This window comes from Narcine bancroftii, chromosome 4 (genome assembly GCF_036971445.1).
Source record: "Narcine bancroftii isolate sNarBan1 chromosome 4, sNarBan1.hap1, whole genome shotgun sequence".
NCBI lineage: Eukaryota > Metazoa > Chordata > Chondrichthyes > Torpediniformes > Narcinidae > Narcine > Narcine bancroftii.
This window is the reverse complement of record NC_091472.1, coordinates 35,012,963-35,035,888: the sequence shown is the minus strand read 5'-3', so window position 1 is coordinate 35,035,888 and position 22,926 is coordinate 35,012,963. Positions and strand designations below refer to the sequence as shown.

Here is a 22,926-nt window from a genome sequence, read left to right as displayed (position 1 = left end):
ACTCACCTTGGCTATTGGGACACAAGAATCACTGCTCAATAATTGTTACCTTTTTGAACAACAAACAGCATTTGAAATCCTCTGGTACCATTCTGATGTCCAAGAAGGATGCAAAAATCATCACCAATGCCCAGTAATCTCTTCTCTCTGTTCCAGTAGTAACATGGGGTATAATTTATCCAGCCCCGGGGACTTGTATATTTTCATGCTTTTCAGAAGCTCCGACATTACCTTTTTCTTAATCTCAATGTGCTCCAGTACGTGAACTGTTCAACGCTAACCTCACATTAATCAATATCCTGCTATTCAGTACCTCCTCTTTGTCTCGGCTCGCGTTTCCCTCTTTATTCCTCAGTGCATCTCCCCTTCTGCTCTTTAAGTATGCGTAAAACAGTTTGGGATTTTCCTTCATCCTACTTGTTAAGAACTTCTCATGTCTCCATCTGGCTCTCCTAAGTCCCATCTTTTGATAAATATAATAGCTCAAATACAAGTTGAAAGAAAAATGATCATATAACAGCAATAAATCTTTGAAATGTAATTGAATTGCAGACATGTTACTTTCTGGAATGATAGGACAGTATATTGTAGTTAGGTTCCAAAGGAAGAAGAATAAAACCTTGTGATTTACTAATTTTGTTTCTTCTTTTGTTTTGCCTTTTACTGATATTAGTTCACTCTGGCTTGTGGTCCAAAATAATGGCTTAAATCAATGTTTTAATGTTGCAGTTGTGAATATAACATAATGCTGAGGTACAAAATATGACAATAACATTTTTTAATCTAAGGGCTCATCAGAAGATGCTAGCAATACACAGTCATTAGCTGGTTTATTGAACAAGTGCAAGACCTCTCAGGGGCAGCGCCTTGTTAATCAGTGGATCAAACAGCCACTAATGGACAAAAACAGGATTGAGGAAAGGTAAGCTGGTATATTTCATTTTATCTGTACTTTTCAAACTGTGGGTCCTTTTGATTCCCTCATCAGTCAAGTCATTGAGCCTTGAACAGCCTCATGGCATCCTTCATAATGTGCAACCGTTACTCTTGAAAGTATTTAACTTGGTCATCAGTGACCTCTTTATCTAATGTAGCTCATTTAAATGCTTATCCATAATTCATTATCCACAAAAAGAAATGTAGAAATTGTAAATGCAGCAGTTAAGAATGTAATTGTAAAGAATAAATATCACCAAAAGTAGGATTATGATGGTCCTGTAGTGGCCCATGCATGGTGACACAGACCGGCCTGCAAAATGGCTGACAAATGCGGCGACTGCACGGACCTGGGGGTGACGCCAGCCATCATCCCAGGTCACCTCCACAGGATGGGAAGATGGGGAACTTTGGCAGGAACGCCAGCCAATTCCAGGCCGGTGCTCCAATGATGTGGGCCCCTGAAGTCAATGCCTGGCACAACGGCCAGAGCAGTAAACCAGTCTCATTTTCCAAGGCTTTGGTGTGTGTGAATTCTCCGCACTAGTGTAGTGCGAATGCTACATTGGTGACCCCGACGGGTCCAACCAACAATTGGATCTGAAGATGGCTGATCAAGCAGAGCCAGTGACTCAGAAATCCATGCAGTTTCTCTCAGGCTTCCAACATTTTTGGGAGTTGCAGCCACATGTTTGGTTTGAGCAGGCTGAGGCTCAGTTTCAGCTTCGCCACATTGCCGGTGACAACACCCACTACTTCTATGTCATGAGCACCCTCGATCAGGACACAGTGGCAATGGTTGTAGATTTCCAAGGGCAGCCTTCAGAGCAAGGCAAGTACCCGGCCCTTAAAGAGCTACTAACCTGCTGCAAATGAACAGATTGGAAGACAGGGCCACGTCCTCGTCTGCCCTGAGCGAGATACTCTCGCTAACTGAGGGTCCACAAGCCTTTCCTGCTCTATGAGCAGGATCTTTCTTGAGCAGTTGCTCGAGGATATCCAACTCTTGCTCACAGACAAGGACTTCAGCGACCCTTAGAAGGTTGCAGTCCAGGTGGACATGCTCTGGAGAGCGAAGAAGGACACCAGCGCAGTCATAGACCACATCAGCAACCCCATGAACAGCCCCTGGCAAGATCGAGGCCAGCAGAGAGGAAAGTGAATATCCCAAGACAACTGTGCATCAGCGATGGGGTGCAGAGGCCTGTTGATGCCGCCCACCCTTTTCCAGGAAACGCCCTGGCCACTGTCGTTGATGGCTGCGGCGGTTAGCCTACATTATAGCCTCCTCTAAGTCTGGAATCTTGATGTCAGGCAAGCGTTTCCTGGTCATTACTGCAGCTGAGATAAGTGCCCTACGCCCCGCAGGCCTCGACACCCGCAGTGGCAAGCAGGGCCCAGCACTGAGGGCAGCCAACAGCTCCTCCATTTGGACTTTTGGGACCTGCACCATTCGTCTTCCTTTCATCAACAGCTGCTTTAAGTGGACCTCCACCATTGCAGCAATGGCACCACCGCTTCTGGTGGCCGACTTCCTTTGGGTCCACTCCTTGCTTGTTGACCTCTAGGGGTAGTGCTTGGTGCACACCAAAACTTTTCAGACCCTGGTACTGTGGGAAGCCAAACTACCCGCCCCCAACCTGGACTCTATAAACACTCTTGGACAATGAATTTGTCTGCATCTTGGTGGAGTTCTCCTCAATAGTGGCGCCACAGTTCTCCATGGCTCAGACAAAGCACAGGGTAAGGCACCACATATTGACTGAGGGCCCCCTGCACCACACTAGGGCGTGCTGACTCCCTCCCGAAAAGCTCAGCCTGGCGAAGGAGGAGTTTAAGAAAATGGATGAGCTGGGGATTTTTCTGTGCTCCGATAGTCCCTGGGCCTCTCCCCTCCACATGGTGCCCAAATCAGCGGGGGTGGGGGTGTGTAGGGGTTAGAGACCAAATATGACTACCACTGCCTCAACGAGGCCATAACACCCGACAAATATCTTGTGCCCTACATCCAAGATTTTGCCATCAACCTGAATGGAACACAGGTGTTCTCCAAAGTGTACCTCATCTGTAGATATGATCAAATCCCATTTCACCCCCAGATTGCCCCCAAGACTGCAATCATAACCCCCTTTGGCTTATTTGAATTTCTCTGCATGCCTTTCAGTCTAAAGAATGTGGCACAAACTTTTCAGCGGGTGATGGATGCAGTGGGCCGGGACCTCTAATTTGCGTTCATCTATTTGGATGATATCCTCATCACCAGCCACAGCCGCAAACACCACGCCACCCACCTGAGACAACTGTGGACCCGCTTGAGTGAGTTCGGGCTGGCTATCAACTGCTCGAAATGCCAATTCAGTTTGGACACCATCAACTTCCTAGGGCACAGGGTTAACAGACACAGGGTTACACCCCTCTCTGAGAAGGTTGAGGCAGTCTGGTATTTCACTAACTCATGCACAGTAAAAGGGCTACAGGAATTAGCTAGTACGATCAGCTTTCACCATAAGTTCATACCAGCAGCAGCATACATCATGCGCCCCCTCTTTGCACTGATGGCAGACAAGTCAAAAGATATTATTTGGGACGATGAGTCTTCCAGAACACCAAAGACATGCTGGCCAATGGCATCCTCCTGGTCCACCCTAGACTGGAGGCACCTACTGCCCTGAACAGTTAACACCTCCAGCATAGTGGTAGGGGGCATGCTGGAACAACTAATTGAGAGCCAGTGGCAACCCATGGCCTTTTTCAGCAGACACCTCCACTCCCCAGAGCTCAAATACAATGCTTTCGACCAAGAGCTATTGGCACTACATCTGGTGGTAAGACATTTCCATTACTTTTTGGAAGGCAGGCAATTCAGTAAAATCACAAGCCACTGACTTTCGCCTTCCATTCAGCACATTGCACGGAAAAACAAAGTGGTAGCTGATGCTCTGTCATGCCCTGCGATCGAGTCTGTACACGCCCTGTTCCAAGGGGTCGACTACGTGGCCTTCGCCAAAGCACAACAGCAGGACCCTAAGATCCTCGCGTATAGGACAGCTATCTCCAGCCTCAGGACGTCCCATTGACCCAGGTAACCTGACACTGCTGTATGACGTCTCTACAGTCAGCCCCCGCTCCATCGTTCTGGCTGCATGGGAACGCCAGGGTTTCGAGGCCATCCACAACCTGGTGCAGCCTGCAATCTGCGCCATGGTCAAAATTGTAGCCAGCAGGTGTGTCTGGCATGGCCTCCGTAAACAGGGCAGCCAGTAGGCCAAGACCTGAACGATCTGTCAGTTCTCCAAAATGCAGGTTCACATGAGAGTGCCCACTTAGACTTTTGAGCCAGTGTGGTGCAGGTTCAGCCATGTACACGTCAACATAGTCGTGCCGTTGCCAGTTTCCCGTTGGGGGAGATACCTTTTGTCCGCAGTTGACTGCTTCATGAGGTGGCTGGAGGCGCCCCTTCTGGCTAATAACACCACAGAAACCTTCACCAGGGCACTCATTGGGGTCCCTGAGCACCTAACCTCGGATGGGGGCACAATCTGGGGACACAGCTCCATCACACCACGGTGTATCACCCTCAGGCCAATGGGCTGGTGGAATGCTTCCACCGGCAGTCTTGATGGCTCAGCTCAAGGGTCCTAACTGGATGGTCGAAATGCCTCAAATCCAGTTGGGAATTTGTACCGCGCCGAAGGAGGACTTCAATGCCTGGGCAATGGAGATGGTCTACAGCGCACCTTTGTTCCTGTCCCCCGATAAATGCCCAGAAGACCCTGCGGTCCCTCAAGAACACGGCAAAAAGTGGGGTCCTTGGTCCTGCGGCAACCCCCACCACATGACCAGCCCAAACACATCAATGGCCCTACGAGGGGCTCTACAAGGTCATAAGGGACAATGGTTCCTCCTTCGTCCTCAACATTGGCAGTGAGGGGACTTTTACTGTTGACCACCTGAAACCGGCATATCTGGACTGTGATGAGACAGTCTCTGTTCCTCCCTCACGATGCAGGGGCAGGCCACCCAATGGCAGTGCTCTGATGAAGTGGGGCATTAATGTCAGCACCTGGGGCCCATATGAGCGCAACGGCCAGAACAATAAACCAGTCTTGATTTTCAAGGCTTGGTGTGTGTATAGTTCTTCTCCATGCTCACGCAGCGAGAACGCTACAGTTCTCCATTTTTCAGAAGTTGAGTATATTACAAAGTAAATGATTTGTTGCTTTTTACTGTTACTCCCATATTCATTTGCTGATTTTAGTTTCTAGTTTTTAATAAAATTTATGGTCTACATCTGAGAACTTTTCTTCATAAAGCTACAATTTAACCAAATCAGCCTCCATTAAAACAAACAACATTTTCAAAGGAAAACATCTTTTTATTATATGTTCACGCATTTTAAATTTTTTTCAGATTTATTGTTAGAGTACATACACGACATCACATACAGCCCTGAGGTTCTTTTTTACTGCAGGTACAGCAGAATTACAAAATATCTGGAACAAATTGTGATAGTTTAGGCTTTGATACGTCAAGAATTTTTTCTGCATTTATATTTATTTGCTAAATATTTGTTCAGCTCTTTTATTTGTAAGAGGAATGATAATTAAAACATTCAAGATGATTTGTCGCATGGTAAATTTGAAGTTTTTATTTTTTGGGTGGGCGCAGATAAAGGCAACAGTTGGATTTGACAGGTTGAAAGATTATTTCTATTTGTTTGGACGAAAGAATTTCACTGAGTTAATTTGTCAGCACTGAGAAGATTCCTGTAATTATTTTTGCTAAAAGCAGCAACTCTCCAGGGATCTGAGGGTGTACTTAAGTGAACACCCCCACGCTAACCTGTTAGGAAAAATTCAGCAGAAGAAATGGAGGACAATTCCAGTGATGTTAGACAATAAAAACAGTCTGATGGAGGCTTTTAACCCACATCCCAGCATCTGCAGTTTCTTGTGTCTTCTGTGTTGTCAGATATTTGCATTAATAGCTTTGTGATTGGTCGATAAGCTGACAAGTTCCAGCACGTTTCTTTTGAAGTACTGTAATCACTCCATATGTCAGATGGATTTTAGCCAGATGCTAGAATTCCTTTGTTTCTTTTTAAATAAAGAACAGTGAACAGAGGCTGACCAACTTGTACTCACATGTATGAATGCAACTGCAGTAAAATGAATAATCTGACTTTGGAAGTCTTATGGTTTGGTATCTGACTCACAGGATGATGTTTCCTGCACTCCCTTCAGACACATTCTGGTGCCTGGAAAGTTTATTCCAATATTTCGTAACACACAAAAAAAACCCGAAGTAAAAGTATTGATGTTGTAGTGTACGGGCTACGCAAAGTGTGGATTAAGAATGACACATACACACAGGAGTCGGGGTGGAAGACTGATTTATTGCACTGCAAGCTCTGTTTATATTCACTCCCTGCCTTTGACGACAGGTGTGACGTCATCACAGTGCCAGCTGTTTCGTGGGATGATAGCCGTTGGTCCCTGTGGGGCTCTCGCGATCACCACATTCACTCGCCATTTTGTGAGCCGGGTTGTGATTTAGTTCACAGGCCACTACAATGTATTTGTAGAAATGGCATCCATTAGTTTGGAAAATGTAGCTGTCTAGTTCTATAAAAGTTCTGTCTGTAACAGATTGTCAGTTTTATTCGGGCGAAGACAAATACAACATGGCAGCCACTAAGCTCCACTCTCGTGCGAGCTTGGCTGAAACTACCATAGGCACTATTTTAAATGATGCCCCTGCGTTTTTGACTCCCAGGGGGTTGATATCGACCACTTTGGGGACCTCTACTCTAACTGTATGCATTTCTCTTTAAATGTGGCTTCATCTTTAACCGGGACAATCTGCTAAATATTGCAGCTGTACTAAATTTAAACTCTTCACGTTTCAACATTTTTCTAGATTCTGTTACCAAAGGAAACAGCCTCTCCATATACATTTTGTTTGGAGCCCTCAAGAGCCTATGTTTCAAGCAAATCCCTATCCCTCTTCCAGTTATCAGTCAAATAAACCTCAAATGAATTGCTTCCAACATATTTGCATCTCCTTAAGAATGATATTAATGCTGAGCACAATGTAACAGATGTAGTCTCACTAAAACCCAACATAACGGAAGCATAATCCCACTACTTCTGAATTAAATTCCCAGTAATAAACAATTATATTGTTAACCTTCAGCAAATCCTGCACCAGAGCACCGAGATCCTTCTGCATCTCTAGAACTTTGCAATTACTTACTATTTAGAGTACCACTTAGCAAATTGCCCTACCTAGCCTTCCTACTTTGTACATTTTGGCAATGTTAAATTTACATCTAGGTAGTGAAGGGAGAAAGCTTAGGGTAGACATCAGGGGTAAGTTTTTTTTTTCAGTTTCTTGGAATGCATTGCCAGGAGTTGTGGTGGAGGCTGGAACAATAAGGACATTTAAGAGACTCTTGGGCACATAAATGAAAGAAAACCAGTGTTATGAGGTAGGGAGGGTTTATTACAATATGCTGTAATGTTCTATGTTAGTGGCCAGTAGTATGATTGTGGCTTGACTGGAATGTCTTGTCTTTATTCTGTTAGAAATACCACCTGTTTCCTTGACTCTTTCTTTGGCATGACAATCATTTCAACCTCTTGAATCATAAAGTATCCTGATGCTTTTCTATAGTAAAGGCCACTTTATTACAGAAACGTAATTGATTGGCCCTTGTCCATATTACTTCAAAATGGAGAATGTAGTTGTGACAGATTATAGATATGTTTTTGGGAGATAAACTGTGGCAGGTTTTTTAGTGTAGGTCTAAAATACTGGAGCTCTGCTCAAGCTAGACAGGCTGGCTCCAAAAGCCTTTGCAAAAGTTTTGGAGAGTGCCCAAGATACTTCACTAATGAATTGTTGTTTCGAAAAGCAACAGATGAAAGATCTCTGAGGAGTAGGTTTGGAGCCACAGGCTGTCTGGGTGGCATCTTGGTGTTCTAAGAGGGTCATGTGGTTTTGCAAGCAGAGATGGAGTCAAACAGGCTTTTCTTTGAGATAGAGAGAGAGGGAGTCAGTTCTGCAGTTTTACATTCAGCAGCAGCAGCTGGAACTGGAACAGGACAAGCTGGCAAGCTTGTGGAAAACCCCCATTTAGAAGACGGGCTTTGAGTCCTTAGTTCAGCCTGGTCGAAGCCCTTGTGGCTCATACAAGAGGAGAGGACTGGCTGCCTAATGTTTCACTTGAAACAAAAAGGAACTCTGTGGTGACCTGAAAGAAAGAGGTTATCATCTGGAAAACCCTGATGGGGCAAGTTTCTTCAGCATGACACTGAAGAGGCTGATTAAAAGGAATTGGTTGTGGGTGTCCAGCGAACAACAAATCTCTCTCTGAAAACTGACAAGAATCTTCCTGAGCAGTAACCATTTACCTTTCAAGCACCAAAGCCTGGTGAACTTCATAAATGTTAAATTCTGTGCACAGTATAAGAATTGCCTGCAACCAGTGAACTTGGAGGAATGAGAAGTGAGATTGGACTGTGAATCAAAGAACTTTTCTGGACTTATACACACACTACATACACATGCGTTTAGAATTAGAAGGGGGTTAAGTTAGGTTAGTTAATGGTGATAAGTTCTGTTTTCACATTTAAAGATAATTAAAAGCAACTTTTGTTTAAGTAACCATTTGTCTTGGTGAATATCTATTGCTGCTGGATTTTGGGGTCCTCTGGGCTTTTAACATAGTACAGTAACAAGAATGATAAAAACTGATTTGGCTGCCCCCTACTGGTCACATTTTGAAACTTAGAATTTAATGATCCAAGTAAAAGGGAAGTATAACATTTTTGTTCAATAATTATCCTGGATATGACAAGTAAGAAATCAATATATAAACTTATAATTTTATCTTTTCTTCTGTTGATTTCAATTTATTCTTTCTGTTTTAGTGGGTAATAATGCTTACACACATATTACCTTTTTATGGCTAAACATTCCAAGGAGCTTTATCAAGCAATATGCACACTAAGTTACAGGAAAGTATTAGGGCAAGTAATTTAATTTTTGATCAAAGAGGGGAGAGAAATTGAAATCTTCATGAAAGGAATTGAAGCTTTAGGGTCAGTTAGCTGAAGGTAATGAATGTGCGAGTGACAATAAATGGTACGATGCAGATATTTGAGGCTGGTAGGACTGTAGCAACTTGCATGGATAAGAATGAACGTGATTAAGACGGGATTAGAATTTGAAACAGTTACTGGGAGCCACAGTCAGTATCCACAAGGTGATGTATTATCATGCAGTGAAAGTTAAGATATAGGCATGGATGAGATTAATTTTACATGGTGTAAGTTTGAAAGTATCAATTTACCCCTTTTATACAGTTGTTAAAAGATGGGAATTAACCACTTCACTTACCAGTGTAAGCATAATGAACGTGGGATTTGGTGGGGGGTGGGGGGGGTAATTTTCATCCGTGTATTACCTTGCCTGCCAAGGTAGTTGGTATCAGCCAAGATGCCGGGTTGCTATGTAAAGAGTCACACTGACCCGGCTTTTCTTGGTTCAGCGTGAATGGCCAAGCTGGCTTTAAACACTGGCCATCACATGTCAATTAAGTAGGATCTTTGTGTAAAAGATGAGCAAGGTTCAGTCCAATCTGCCTTCCAGTACTTCTTTTCCTCTTTCTCTGTAACCTCTGGAAGCAGCAAGAAATGGTGAACCTCCTCTGAATCTACTTTTATTACTCTTTCTGGCACTTTGTGTAAGACTGAATATTCTCACCTGACTCCCCAAAATATTTATTTCCTTCTACAAGGCACATCAGACAGATCATAGAATATTCCCTGTATTAAAAAAAAAAGTAACATTAATGGCGGTGCTGCTTTAAAAGCAGCACTGCAGCTGATGGGAGAGTGGATATACAGCACTCCTCCACAGGATTCTACTACCCATTCCTTTTGCTAATTGCTCCATACTCAAGATGGTGGCACCTGCGCTGGCAGTGGCTTCGAGGGGTTGCAGACTGGCTGAAGCAGTACCAGATATTAGAACGGGGATGCGAGAGGGTGCCGAGGGCACTGAAGGCTTCTTGATTGTGTCAGAGGTTTGGACCTGGAGCTCGGTTGGTGATGGTTTGGTCTAAAGTGTGAACTTATTGGAAGTGCTAGAGGCAAATTCATGGACACTCAGTAACTCTGAAGGAATTCTTGCTTTTTTTTTGACTGTGATGGGCACAGGGTAATTTCTGCTGATGGTGAATCTTTGCCTTATGGCAGATTAAATGCAATTTTATGTAATATTACGTTTTATTAATCTTGAATGTTACATGGATTGACTTCACTAGGACCTTGCATTTTACCCAAAGGTACATGTCCAGAATTGGTCTCAATTAGTTCTTTATATATTGGATTGGAAATGTTCCATATTGTAAAGGAAACTTGGGTAGAGAATATTGACACCACAGCCATAGGTTCAGAAGATTTTTATTGTGGCCAAAAAAATATGCAATATGTTGATCTGAAATTTAGTGTACATCTGATCTCTTTTTTTTTGTATTTATCTTAATGACAGGTAGTCATGATTTATGTGAATCAGGTAGTATGTGCAAAAGTCAGAACACAGACCTGGATGTGCTTTTAAACCAGATACTGGGGAACAGAAAAAAGAAAAACTAACATTTGAAAGGGCTCTTTTGATTTTTTTTTGTCTTTTGTTCGCAAGTTATAGATTAGCTTTTTTAAAATTTATAATTGGCAGAACAACGTGGAAAGATATAAAACTAAGAATGCAACATGTTGAAATGTCAGGAATAGCATTTTTTTATAAATTTCCAGTGGAGAATTAAAGTCCCATTCCCACACTAACCTTCTATGCTGTTACAACAAGGCCCAATGCAAACTCAAGAATCAGCTTTTCTGCCATTTGAACATATTTCCAGCTTTCTGTACTCGATATTCACCAACATTGGGTAACTGGCTTTTCCCATTAGTACAGCCTGACCTGCTGTGCATGTTTCACAGCCCTGCTGTTAATAACACATAACACAAACAATGCCTCATTTAACCATATGACCTGATTTTGCTCTTTGTCATATATATCCCTTCTGCCACCTTCTCTGCAACTTGCATCTGCAATAATAATGTATGCTTGGAAGATTTTGTGACGATGGTGCATCACAACTAATCTTGACCTTGGCATGATCCAATCCAGTTCGTACTGGGGTCAGCATTGCAAAGCAACCTGAAAATAGAATCCTGATTTCCTGTTTCCTCTATTATCTAGGCTATGAATGAACTTGCATTGATCTAAGATATCACTGAGATTAACAGGGTATTTCATTTACAAACTTGTCTCCTGTAATACAATAATGGCCCTATTTCAAAAGTTAGGGCATTGACTGTAGCTGCTTTGAGGTATCTGGTCATTGGGAAAAAGGTTCTATTTTGTAAACTGGAATTTAGTTGAAGCCTCTTTTGTTTAAATTGACCATCTTTAGGTCAAGGGACATGATTTTTTTTTTTAATTCTGCAAATTTTCTCATTAACCCACCCCTCAAATTTTCTTGGCTGTGAAAGAAAGCTACTAATAAAGGTGATATGCAGTGGACATGCTCTGGAGTACCTATTAACATTACAATGAACTTGATACAAGAATGTAGTGCATAGGAAATGGCTAACTTTCCAACTCCCATCTGGATCAGATAAAATTTCTCAAATTATTTTGCCAATTCTGCACAAAAATGCATATAAAATGGGAAAAGTTGGTAGTACGCTATTAAGATTGGGCAACAGGCTTTCTGGGCGGCATGCATTACATGTTGCATTGTTGCATCATTAGTGTTGAAATAGTTATTTTCATGAGATGTTATTCTCTCAGTTCTGTGAGTTGATGATTTGAAACTAACTTTATTAAGTGATTTAGACCCTGGTCTGTTTAATCAAATATCTAATGATTTATCATTCGCTTTATAAGGCTTAACCTTGTGGAGGCTTTTGTGGAAGACACAGAGCTTCGGCAAAATTTACAGGAGGATCTACTTCGGCGCTTTCCTGACCTCAATCGCTTGGCAAAGAAGTTCCAGCGTCAGGCGGCAGTCCTACAGGACTGTTATCGTATTTACCAGGCTGTCAATCACCTCCCAAATGTGGTACAGGTGTTGGATAGATACCAAGGTAAGTAGTAACTCATAGAGTATCTGCATGCCCAACATAAAATGAATAGTTTTCTGCATTGAAAATTTGTTTTTAAGAACTTCAGATGCAGGAATTTGAAATTAGAGCATAGAACTACAGCACAGGAATGGGCCTTTTGGGCCATAATGACTGTGCTGTTCATGTTATCCAAATGAAACAAAAATTTTGTTGCTTTCATATAATACATATCCCTCTATTCCTTGCGTATTCATGTACATATCTATACAGACGCTTCCTAAATAATACTATGATAACTACTTCCACTATTCCTAATCTTAGCAGCCCATTCCAGGCACCTCCAAGTCTGTTTTTTTTTAAAAAAACCCTTGCCCAAAACATCTTTGAACTTTTCCCTGCATCCTGGTGTGGTGAAACCACTTGTGTATGTAAATACCTTGACCTTGTATGTTTGACCCTGCTCTCACTGGCCGGCTCGTGACTCCTCCCCTTTCTTCCCCATAAAGGCTGTCGTGTCACAACCCTGCCCCCACTTCGAGGCCAGGTCAGTGTGAGCCAGCAACTCAAGGGATGCTGTCCATCTTTAGCTAATAAAAGCCATCAGTTCTAGTACTTCAGTCTTTGGGTTAATTGATCACGCATCAATTTTATTAGCTAGATTTTCACTTCCTCGGAAAAAGGACAAGTATCTGAAATTGGATCGACCTGAGAGAACCAAAGCAGCCAACAAATACGCTCTCTGCCATCGCTGCTTCAAAAGATTCTTCAAAGCATCAAATTCCATCTACCGCTCTCATACATCAGGCACCGGGTCTACCGGATGGTCCAGGACTATCAAACTTACAGAGAAGACCAGGACAAGGTATAGGTGAATGAAATCTATGCTTGGCATGTACTCCACTCACGCAGGGAACGACCTGGGGAGGCATTCAACAATTTTGTCAGGGCCCTGCAGGAGCTTGTAAGGGATTGTAACTGCCAAGCTGTGAGTGCAGAACAGCATGCACAACTACTGATGAGAGGCATCTGTGTAGCGGGCACCTGCTTCGACCACGTGAGGCAAAGGCTACTCGAACAGAAACAGTTGAGCTTACCTCAAACCATCGAGCTGGCGAATACCCTAGAAATGGCCATCCACAACACTGAATTGTTCTCCAGTGAGCACACGGCATCTCACGGGGATCATGGGTGCCACCATCCCGTTCTGACTTCCGCTGCCATTAGCGACCTCCTGATGTGTTATTTCTGCAGGCAGGGCAAGCATCCGAGAAACTGCTGCCCTACCAAGGACACACCTGCACCAACTGCCGGAAAAATGAACACTTTGTGAAGGACGAAGTAAAGCCTTAAGCCCAGCTGCGCCACATACGTACGGGGACCCCCACTTCCAGGGAACGGGGATGCAAGTGCGTTATGGAGACCACTGACCGCTTTGACGTCACGTCCGTCTTTGCCCTCATCACTTATGGTGATGACGTCACCTCCATTTTCTCCTCGTCCGGTGAGCGATGACAGGGCCCCGTGCTAGACATGGGGGTCACCATCACGACTGCCATCTTGTTGGATGACAAGCTGATGCTGGCATAGTAACCCTAGATCAATGCTGACCACATTAACTCTCTAGGACCACGATGTGTCTAGGTAAATGGCCACCCCACCTTGTGCCTGTTTGACAGTGGAAGGACAGAGCTTCATTCATCCTAACACTGTACAGCAATACCCACTGGAAGTGCAGCCCACGAAATTCAGTGAATCCCTAGCCTTGCAAACCAAGTGCGCGGGAGCTGCACAGTAACCCTGACGGTCCAAGGTACAGTATATACTGACTTTCCACTCCTTATACTTCCACTGTGCACCCACCATCTTGGGGTTGAACTTTCAATGTAACTTAAAGAGCGTCACTATGGAGTATGATGGGCCCCACCCTCCCTTCAGTTCAATTTGTAAACTGCCCTCTCCATGCTCCGAATCCCTCTGGTTCGTTAACCTCACCCCTGACTGTAACCCCGTCACCACTAAAAGTTGGCGATACAGCGCCAAGGACAGGGCGTTCATTAAGTCAGAGGTGAGACACCTCCTCACTGAGCATGTGATAGAACAAAGTACAAGCCCCTGGAGAGCCCAGGTAATAGTAGTAAAGGACAGGGAGAAACTCCAGATGGTCTTAGATTGCTCCCAGACCATCAACAGGTTCACCCGGCTAGACGCCTAACCCTTACCTCACATCGCCGACATGGTCAATCAGATCGCACAATACAGGGTATTCTTGACCATTGACCTTAAGTCGGTATACTACCAGCTCCCCATTTGCCCTGAGGACCGCCAGTACATCACCTTCGAGGTGGATGGCTACCTGTACCATTTCCTTAGAGCCCCTTTTGGGGTCACGAATGGAGTGTCTGTCTTCTAAAGGGAGATGGATCAGATGGTGGATGAACACAGGAGCACTTTGTTTCTATCTTCGGCCATAACCAGCAGGACCACGACAAGAACTACAGAAATTCCTCCACACCGCAAAGTGACGTATAACATAAGGAAGTGTGTCTTCAGCACAAGTTTTCATGGCTATACTAGGCTGCGTGGTGGCGAATGGAGTCATCAGCCCCGACCCTGACCACATGCACCCATTGTTAGAACTCCCCTCCCTCACTGTCTCAAGGCCCTAAAAAGGTGCCTGGGGTTTTTCTCTTACTATTCCCAATGGGTCCGCAGCTATGAGGAGAAGGCCTCTCCCCTCATCAGGGCCACTGTTTTTCCCTTGTCGGCAGAAGCCCGTGAGGCATTTGACTGAATCAAAGCCAACATTGCAAAGGCCCGTGAACGATTCCACTCTGTCTCAGGTGGAGAGTGATGCATCGGACTTTGCCCTGGCCACCACACTTAACCAGGTGGGCAGGTCCATAGTGTTTTTTTTTCCTGCACCCTCCAGGGCCCCAAGATCCAACAATCCTCCATCGAGAAAGAGGCTCATGCCATAGTTGAAACAGTATGGCACTGGAGGCATTATCTTGCCGGTAAGCATTTAACTCTGCTGACTGACCAATGGGCAGTCGCCTTCATGTTTAACAATTAGCAGCGGGATAAAATCAAAAATGATAAAATCCTGTGGTGGAGAATTGAGCTCTCTACCTAGAATTATGACAAACTACTGGCCTGGTAAGCTCAATGAGCCTCCTGATGCCCTGTCTCAGAGGAAATGTGCCAGTGAGCAGATGGACTGACTGCAGTCACTGCATGATGGCCTCGGCCACCCCAGGATCACCCATTTTCATTTCATCAAGGCCCGAAACCTCCCCTATTCCATTGACAACGTCAAGACGCTGACCAAAAATTACCAGGCCTGCGCAGACAGCAAACTGTGCTTCTACCAGCCCAACAGGTCACACCTGATTAAGGCCACTCGTCCCTTTGAACGCCGAAGTATGGATTTCAAAATGTACTTGCAACATGTACTTCATCACCATCATCGATGAGTACTTGTGGTTCCCTTTCACCATCCCCTGCCCGGACATGGCGGCTGCTACCATAATAAAGGCTTTGAACAACAGCGACAGGGGTTTGTCCTTCATGAGTGACGAACTGCACCAATTTCTGTTGTCCAACGACATTGCCCTTAGCCATTACCACCAGCTGTAACCCAGAGGGAATGGCCGGGTGGAGTGGGAGAACTACACAGCCTGGAAAGCAGTACTTCTGTCCTTAAAGTCCAAGGGCCTCCCCATCCCCCACTGGCAAGAAGTCCTCCCAGAGGCCCTCCACAGGTTCCTCCTGTGTACGGCCACCAATGAGACACCTCATGAGAGACTCTTTACATTCCCATGCATTAGCAACGGCCCTACCTACCTGGCTGAAATCCCCGGGCCAGTACCACTGCAGATACGAATAAGGACCCGTAAATCCGACCCACTGGTTGAGTGGGTCCAGTTGTTCCACGCCAACCCACAGTACGCCTATGTGGCATTCCCGGATGGATGCGAGGGCACAGTATCCATCCAGGACCTGGCACATGCAGGAGCATCTGGACTTCCCCCACCCCACCAGCCAACAGTCGGGTACCCCCAACCAGTTCTCCAGGGCTTCAGATCCCTACTTCCATCTCCTCGGCCAACCCGCCAACCGGTGCACATGCATTAATCCCCTGGCTCAGCCAAGCACCCGGCCGGGGCGATCAAGAAGGAGCAGCCGCAACCAATGGGGGCCACCATACCACTGGAGGTACGTTGGTCTCAATGCCAAAGGAGGCCTCTAGACAGACTGAACTTATGAGGGCGCCTGACTGAACCACGCCCCCACTGGGACTTCTCCCCTTTATTCCCCATAAAGGCTGTCATGCCTCAACCCTGTCCAAGTCCGGGTCTGTGAGCCAGCAACTCAAGGGATGCTGTCCATCTCGAGCTAATAAAGCCTTCAGTTCCAATACTTCAATCTTTTGGTTAATTGATCATGCATCATCTGGTAAATCTCTTCTGTATACTTTCCAAAGACTCCACATTCTTCCTATAATGGGCGACCAGAATTGAACTCTGAACTTCTAGTATGCAATGCAATGCAATACAAATTAATTGTATTGCTGCAACATGACTCGTTCTCATTGGTCAGGGCACTGAGTATAAATATACAGTGATCATTTGCCACCCTATCTACTTGCATGGTGACTTTCAAGGAGCTGTTGACCTAGATCCCTCTGTATGTCAGTGCTTTTTGACTTCCAATTATGTAATGCCTCACACTTGTTTGGATTAAACTCCATCTGCCATTTCTCTGTTTATATCTGTAACTGATCTATATTCTGTTGTATTCTTTCATCACCCTCAATGTTGTTCACAACTCCACCAATTTCCATCATTTGCAAACTTACTAACTTAGCCACCAACTTTTCCATCCAAGGCTTTTATTTTGGTGGGGGGGGGGGGGGGGTGGGTAATCTCCAGTATTAAAAATAATGCTGGAGATGCTCAATAAGTTAAGCAGCATCTGTGGAAGGAAAAATAGAGTTATGGTTTCAGGTCACTTCAACAGCCCAAGGACTGAGAACCATGTATAAAATAAAATTGATAAATTTGGGACCAGAACAAGAAATAAATGGGAGGGGGACAAGATTGAATTAGTCTGGAGAGAGAAGAGAAATGGGAAAAGTTTTAAAAAAATAATCTTGTTTAATACCATGAACAATTAAAATTGTTTAATAAATGTTAAATGGAATGATGAACCACATTTATAATTAATTTTCATTGTCTGGACCATTGAGGGTGTGATAGATTATGTTATATTTTATATTATGTATAGATATGTTTTTGAAAGACAGATTGTGGGGTTTTAGTTAGGTTACAAACACTTCAAAACAGATCTCATTTTAAAATGCAAGAGTTACGCGTAAGGTGGTGCCTACAAGTCTGCAAAGACGATAAACTGCTGGAGATTTTCACAAGGAGATGCAAGTGGAAGGGCCCATCTTAGGAAACTGATAAGATCTCTCATGAATTGCTTTTGGGAGTCAGCAAGCTGTTTTTGGTGGCATGTGCTGTTTTCGGAAGGTCATGTGGTTTTGCAAGCAGAGAGAGTCAGACAGGTTTTTCTCTGTCTGACAGAGAATGAGCTTGCTGGTTTTCTGCAGTGGCTTTTGGAAGCTTGTTTGAAACCCCATTTTGAAGACAGGTTGTCACTTAACTAACCTAATTTAACCACTTTATAATTCTAAGTGCATGTGTATGTAATGTGTGTGTAATTTCAGAAAAGTTCTTTAATTCACAGTCCAATCTCACTTCTCGTTTCTCCAAGTTCACTGGTCGCAGGCAATTCTTATACTGGCAGCCTGTTCAAAGCCCTTGCGGTCCATACAAAAGGAGGTGGCTGGCTGTATAATCTTTCACCTGAGATAAGGGAAACAGAAGAGCAACTCTGTGGTGAGCTGAGAGAAAGAGATTATCATCTGGAAAACCCTGATGGGGCAAGTTTCTTTGGCAACACTCTTAAGTGGCCGATTGGAAGGAATCAATTTGTGTATGTCCATCAAGCAACAAATCTCTCTCTGAAAACCAACAAGAAACTTCCTGGAGTGGTAACCATTTACCTTTCAAGCACCAAAGCCTTTTGAAGATTCATAAAAGTTCCTGATACTGATGAACTTGGAGGAATGAGAAATATGATTGGACTGTGAATTAAATAACTTTTCTGAACTTATATAGTACACATTACATACTTAGAATTAGAAGGGGATTGTTGGGTTAAATTAATAGTAATAAGTTAAAGTTTGATCCTGTTTATGTTTAAAGAAAATTAAAAGTAACTTTTGCTTAAGTAACCATTTGTCTTGGTGAATTTCAATTGCTGCTGGGTTTTGGTGTCCTCTGGGCTTGTAGCAAGGGTAATTGTTAGGAGTGTTTAACATGAAATGGGTAAGATTTTCTGTGCAAATTTTACTTTGTTTCTACCGCAGAAATTTCAATGGTCAGCCAGGTAGCATTTATGTGAATTTGATGGTGAAATGGTACGTCATTGAGCAAATATAGACTATATTTGGCTTTGCTGCTTCCTTAACTGATAGTGTTGAAACATTTGTACATAAATAACTATACTGATGTGCCCATTCTTAGTTTGTATAATAAATGGCCCATAATTAAGTAATTCACTGAAATGCTGGCATGTTGTCTGTTAGAATATTCATAGCTATATTGTTTACTGAAATTAATTTTCCTTCTCTTTTGTTACAATGCTGATTGTTTCCACAGGAGCACACCAGATGTTACTGAAAGATGTTTTCATCTCTCCATTGACTGACCTCATAACTGATTTTTCCAAGTTTCAGGAGTTGATTGAGACCACATTGGATCTGAATCAGGTATGTCATCGAGTTGAGGTAGCTGAGGTACAAAGCTTACAGGTTAATCAAAGTTTGAAGAAGGTGAAAGTAAGAGTCTGTGTGAATTAATTAAAAAAACATACATATTATGCCATATCTTTCAATGGGTGACAAGATGGAGACACTGTTACAGCTGCTACAATGGCAGTGTAGCCACTGGTGCAGACCAGAAAGACAGGGAGAGAGCAGAGACATGGTCTTTTGGTGCTCCTCCATGGGTCGTATGGTCATCCAGACTAATGGCCGCGAACAGTTTTAAACTGCCTGTAGAATGAGGCTGGCAGTAATTTGTTTGTTTACATTGAAGACCCATGGAGGTCAACCCCAGGATGGCAGGGCCTTTGCTTTGCACCCCTGACTTCGAGTGGTGATGCAGCAGACTGGCAGAGGGCATCAGAAAAGCCTGGTAGAGAACCTCAGCAGTAGGAATTGGGCATCGGGACTGAGATTCATAAGGGTGTTGATAGCGAGCATGGCCCCCCCCAAGGGGGTTTGGAACCAGAGGCCAAGGAGGGTGACTTGGATGGTTTGAGCTCTAGTTCACCTCTATAAGGGACAGGATTTCAGGCACTTTGATGTTATGGGGGTGTAGGAGGTGGCAGGAGCCATGGATATTTGATGTCCATGCTTCTCTTTCTTGTCTTGATAGTGGTACTGGTCTATTGGTGCCTTTTTGTGTCCCTTTAGAGCATAAACAATGGAAACAAATTTTGTGTTCGTGACCAAGGAATCTTAATTAGGAATCTGGACATTGTGGAAAGCAAAAAAGAAAATAATTCTTTTTCAGCATTTTTAAGTGAATGAACTATTTCTCAGAAGCCTATATGAAATTTAGTGATTCCATTTAAATTCCTCTTTTATTTTAAAACATGATTTGCTGGCAGAACTATAGTATTTCGCTTTTGTATCTGAATATTTCAAATTTTAGAAAAATGCTAGTACAACACCACTTTGGATATGATGTCTAAAGCTATATGATAAGGTTCTCTAATTTCACTTCAAATGTATGACTTGTGTGACAGATTATGTTGTGTTTGTATTGTATATAGTTGTTTTTGGGAGATAAATTGGGGCAGATTTTTTTGTGTAGGTCACATACAAACACTTTAAAATAGATTCCATTTAAAATACTGGAGCTCTGCTCATGCTAGACATGTCGGCCCCAGACCTTTGCAAAGCTTTGGAAAGTGCCCAAGAGACTTCACTAATGGATTGTTGTTTACAAAAAGACAACAGATGAAAGAACTTGTCAGAGTCACAGACTGTCTGGAGTGGAATTGCTCTATGAGGATCATGTGGTTTTGCAAGCAGAGAGAGTCAAACAGGTTTTTATCTCAGAGAGAGAGAGAGAGAGAGCGATAATTCAGTTCTGCAGCCTGACAGTCAGCAGCAGCAGCTGGGACTGGAACAGGACACGCTGGTAAGCTTATGGAAAACCCTATTTGGAAGACGGGTTGTGAGTGCGTAGTTCAGCCTGGTCAAAGCCCTTGTGGTTCATGCAAGAGGAGAGGACTGGCTGTCTAATGTTTCACTTGAAATAAGTGAAACAAAAAGGAACTCTGTGGTGACCTGAAAGAAAGAGGTTATCATCTGGAGAACCTTGAGGGGGCACGTTTCTCCGGCAAGACACTGAAGTGGCTGATTAAAAAGGAATCAGTTGTGGGTGTCCAGCGTACAACAAATTTCTCTCTGAAAACCGACAAGAACCATTTACCTTTCAAGCACCAAAGCCTGGTGAACTTTATAAATGTTAAATTCTGTGCCCAGTATAAGAATTGCCTGCAACCAGTGAACTTGGAGGAATGAGAAGTGAGATTGGACTGTGAATCAAAGAACTTTTCTGAACTTACACACACATTACATACACATTCGCTTAGAATTATAAGGGGGTTAAATTAGGTTAGTTAAGTGATAACCATATAACTGTTTACGGCGAGGAAACAGGCCATGTCGGCCCTTCAAGTAAGTTAAAGTGTGATTCTGTTTTCATGTTTAAAGATTATTAAAAGCAACGTTTGTTTAAGTAACTTTTTGTCTTGGTGAATATTTATTGCTGCTGGGTTTTGGGGGTCCTCTGGGCTCGTAACACTTGGAATTGGTTTTATCTTAATGAGAAGGTTTCAGCTCCTGAAATGGAGAACCATTTCCCCCTAAAAATGCTGTGAACAAATTGGACTGGGGGAAGTAAGTCAGTCTAGAAAATGCTTTCTTGAAGCAGCTGCATTATTACTGTGACCTTTGTGAATACAGCTCCCAGGGAAATTACCTTTATTCGTTATGGAACAGTGCACACTCATGTGTAAGAAGTGAGCTGGTGGTTTTCAAGTGAAGATTAAAGAAAATTTAAATGTTGGTGTAGCATTAGATGATTTCTACCGGATAAAGTATCAGAAGCATTAAAATTTATTCCTCATAAAACTCTGCAAATGACAGGGATAGGGAAGAGTGATGGTGCTGGAGAGGGTAAAGGAAAAAAAACATGCAAATGGCTTAATTACCAGTGTTCCTAGTATACAGCATAGGCTTATTTTGCTGTTGCATGGAAAAAACACAAGAATTATACAATTCTTCCACATATACCATGATTCTTTTTTATCAATGTGAAAGGACAGATGAACCCTCTCCTTTCATTTAACATCGAAATATATCTTATCCAGCCAAGCATAATTAACTAATTTATTGTTATCTTTCCAATTCTGCTTGTTTACTTTTTTTCTTGAGGATATTTGGCTTTTATTGATTTATTTGTGGTTTTGACTTCCTTTTATCTTCCATATAGCTTCCCTTAAAATATTAAAGATCTGCTCTCAAATCCTTAAAGCATGCAATTCTAAATGGAGTTAAATGAAATAATTACTGTTCTCGTGCATAATGACAACTGAACACATGAAATGTCAATTATTTTGTTACAGATAGAGAGAAATTTGTTTTCTTCTGGTACTTCTGTTCTATAGTGAAATGGGATAAACACTTTTGTGTCAAGAGCCAGCAGGTCTTCTCCAAAAAAAATATTGCAAATGCTCTGCAGATCTGACAATTATTTTCAAAAGATGAAAACCTGAATTATGAATTCTTTCTCGCTACAAAAGCTGATTGACTTTTTATTATTTCTGTAAATTCTGTTTTTTTTTGCATCACCTTTTTTTCTCCTTCTCTAACCTCACTCAAGAGCTCTGGTGTGCTGGCTGATTGGCCATCCTTTGCAATGATAAATTAGATATATTTTCCTTAATTAACTCTATATTGTAAGCAATCATTTGATTTTAACAGGTGGAAAACCACGAGTTCCTGGTAAAACCATCTTTTGACCCAAATCTAACTGAACTCAGGGAGAAGATGGATAACCTGGAGAAAAATATGCAGTTGGCCCTCAACCAAGCTGCCAGAGAGTTAGGTACAAAATAGATTGCTTTAATTTTTTGTTCATATAATAACAACTACAGTTACTTTGTATTGTGGCTTTAATATAGTTTAAACTTCCTAAGATGTTTCATGGGAATAATATCAATCAATGATAGATTACAGAGCACTTTCCATTTAAATATGGTCAAAATTGAATCTTAGTAAATCCAGAAGATAGTAACTGATATGCTCAGCACTGTTCCTTGATCTAACTTTAAAAGGGCAATGTTTAATACACTGTTATGAAACTTGTTTATTTCTTACATTGCTATTCCATAGCTTCGTTGGGTACTGAATTCAACTTGTATTTTCAGTCCCATCAATGTGGATTGAATATCATTTTAGGTTATCATGTGCAGGCAAAAAAACATGCATAATATCCATTCCATCAATTCCAAATGTATTCCAATTCATCAACAGAACTTAACTGATACTCAAGGTGTCCTTTATTAAATGCACTTAGGTATAGAAACCTAGTGATGTGTTAGAATTCTGAATGATCCATGATTTAGAATTGTATTTGATCTTGATGAGCTTCCATCCTTACATAGGAGCCATCGCTTGAACACCCAGTTTTCACCTCAATATTAC

At 42.8% G+C, this 22,926-nt stretch overlaps 1 protein-coding gene across 3 annotated transcripts in view; it reads left to right on the top strand.

Annotated features, from left to right (window-relative positions):
* Positions 1 to 22,926, top strand: part of msh2 (mutS homolog 2 (E. coli)) — a 77,240-nt gene that overhangs the window by 26,358 nt on the left and 27,956 nt on the right. For all 3 annotated transcript variants that reach the window (XM_069931044.1, XM_069931045.1, XM_069931046.1), the window contains 4 exons: positions 789 to 922; positions 11,896 to 12,095; positions 18,803 to 18,912; positions 22,204 to 22,327. In XM_069931044.1, the coding sequence (XP_069787145.1) occupies positions 789 to 922; positions 11,896 to 12,095; positions 18,803 to 18,912; positions 22,204 to 22,327 (568 nt within the window). The remainder of the gene's footprint in view (positions 1 to 788; positions 923 to 11,895; positions 12,096 to 18,802; positions 18,913 to 22,203; positions 22,328 to 22,926) is intronic.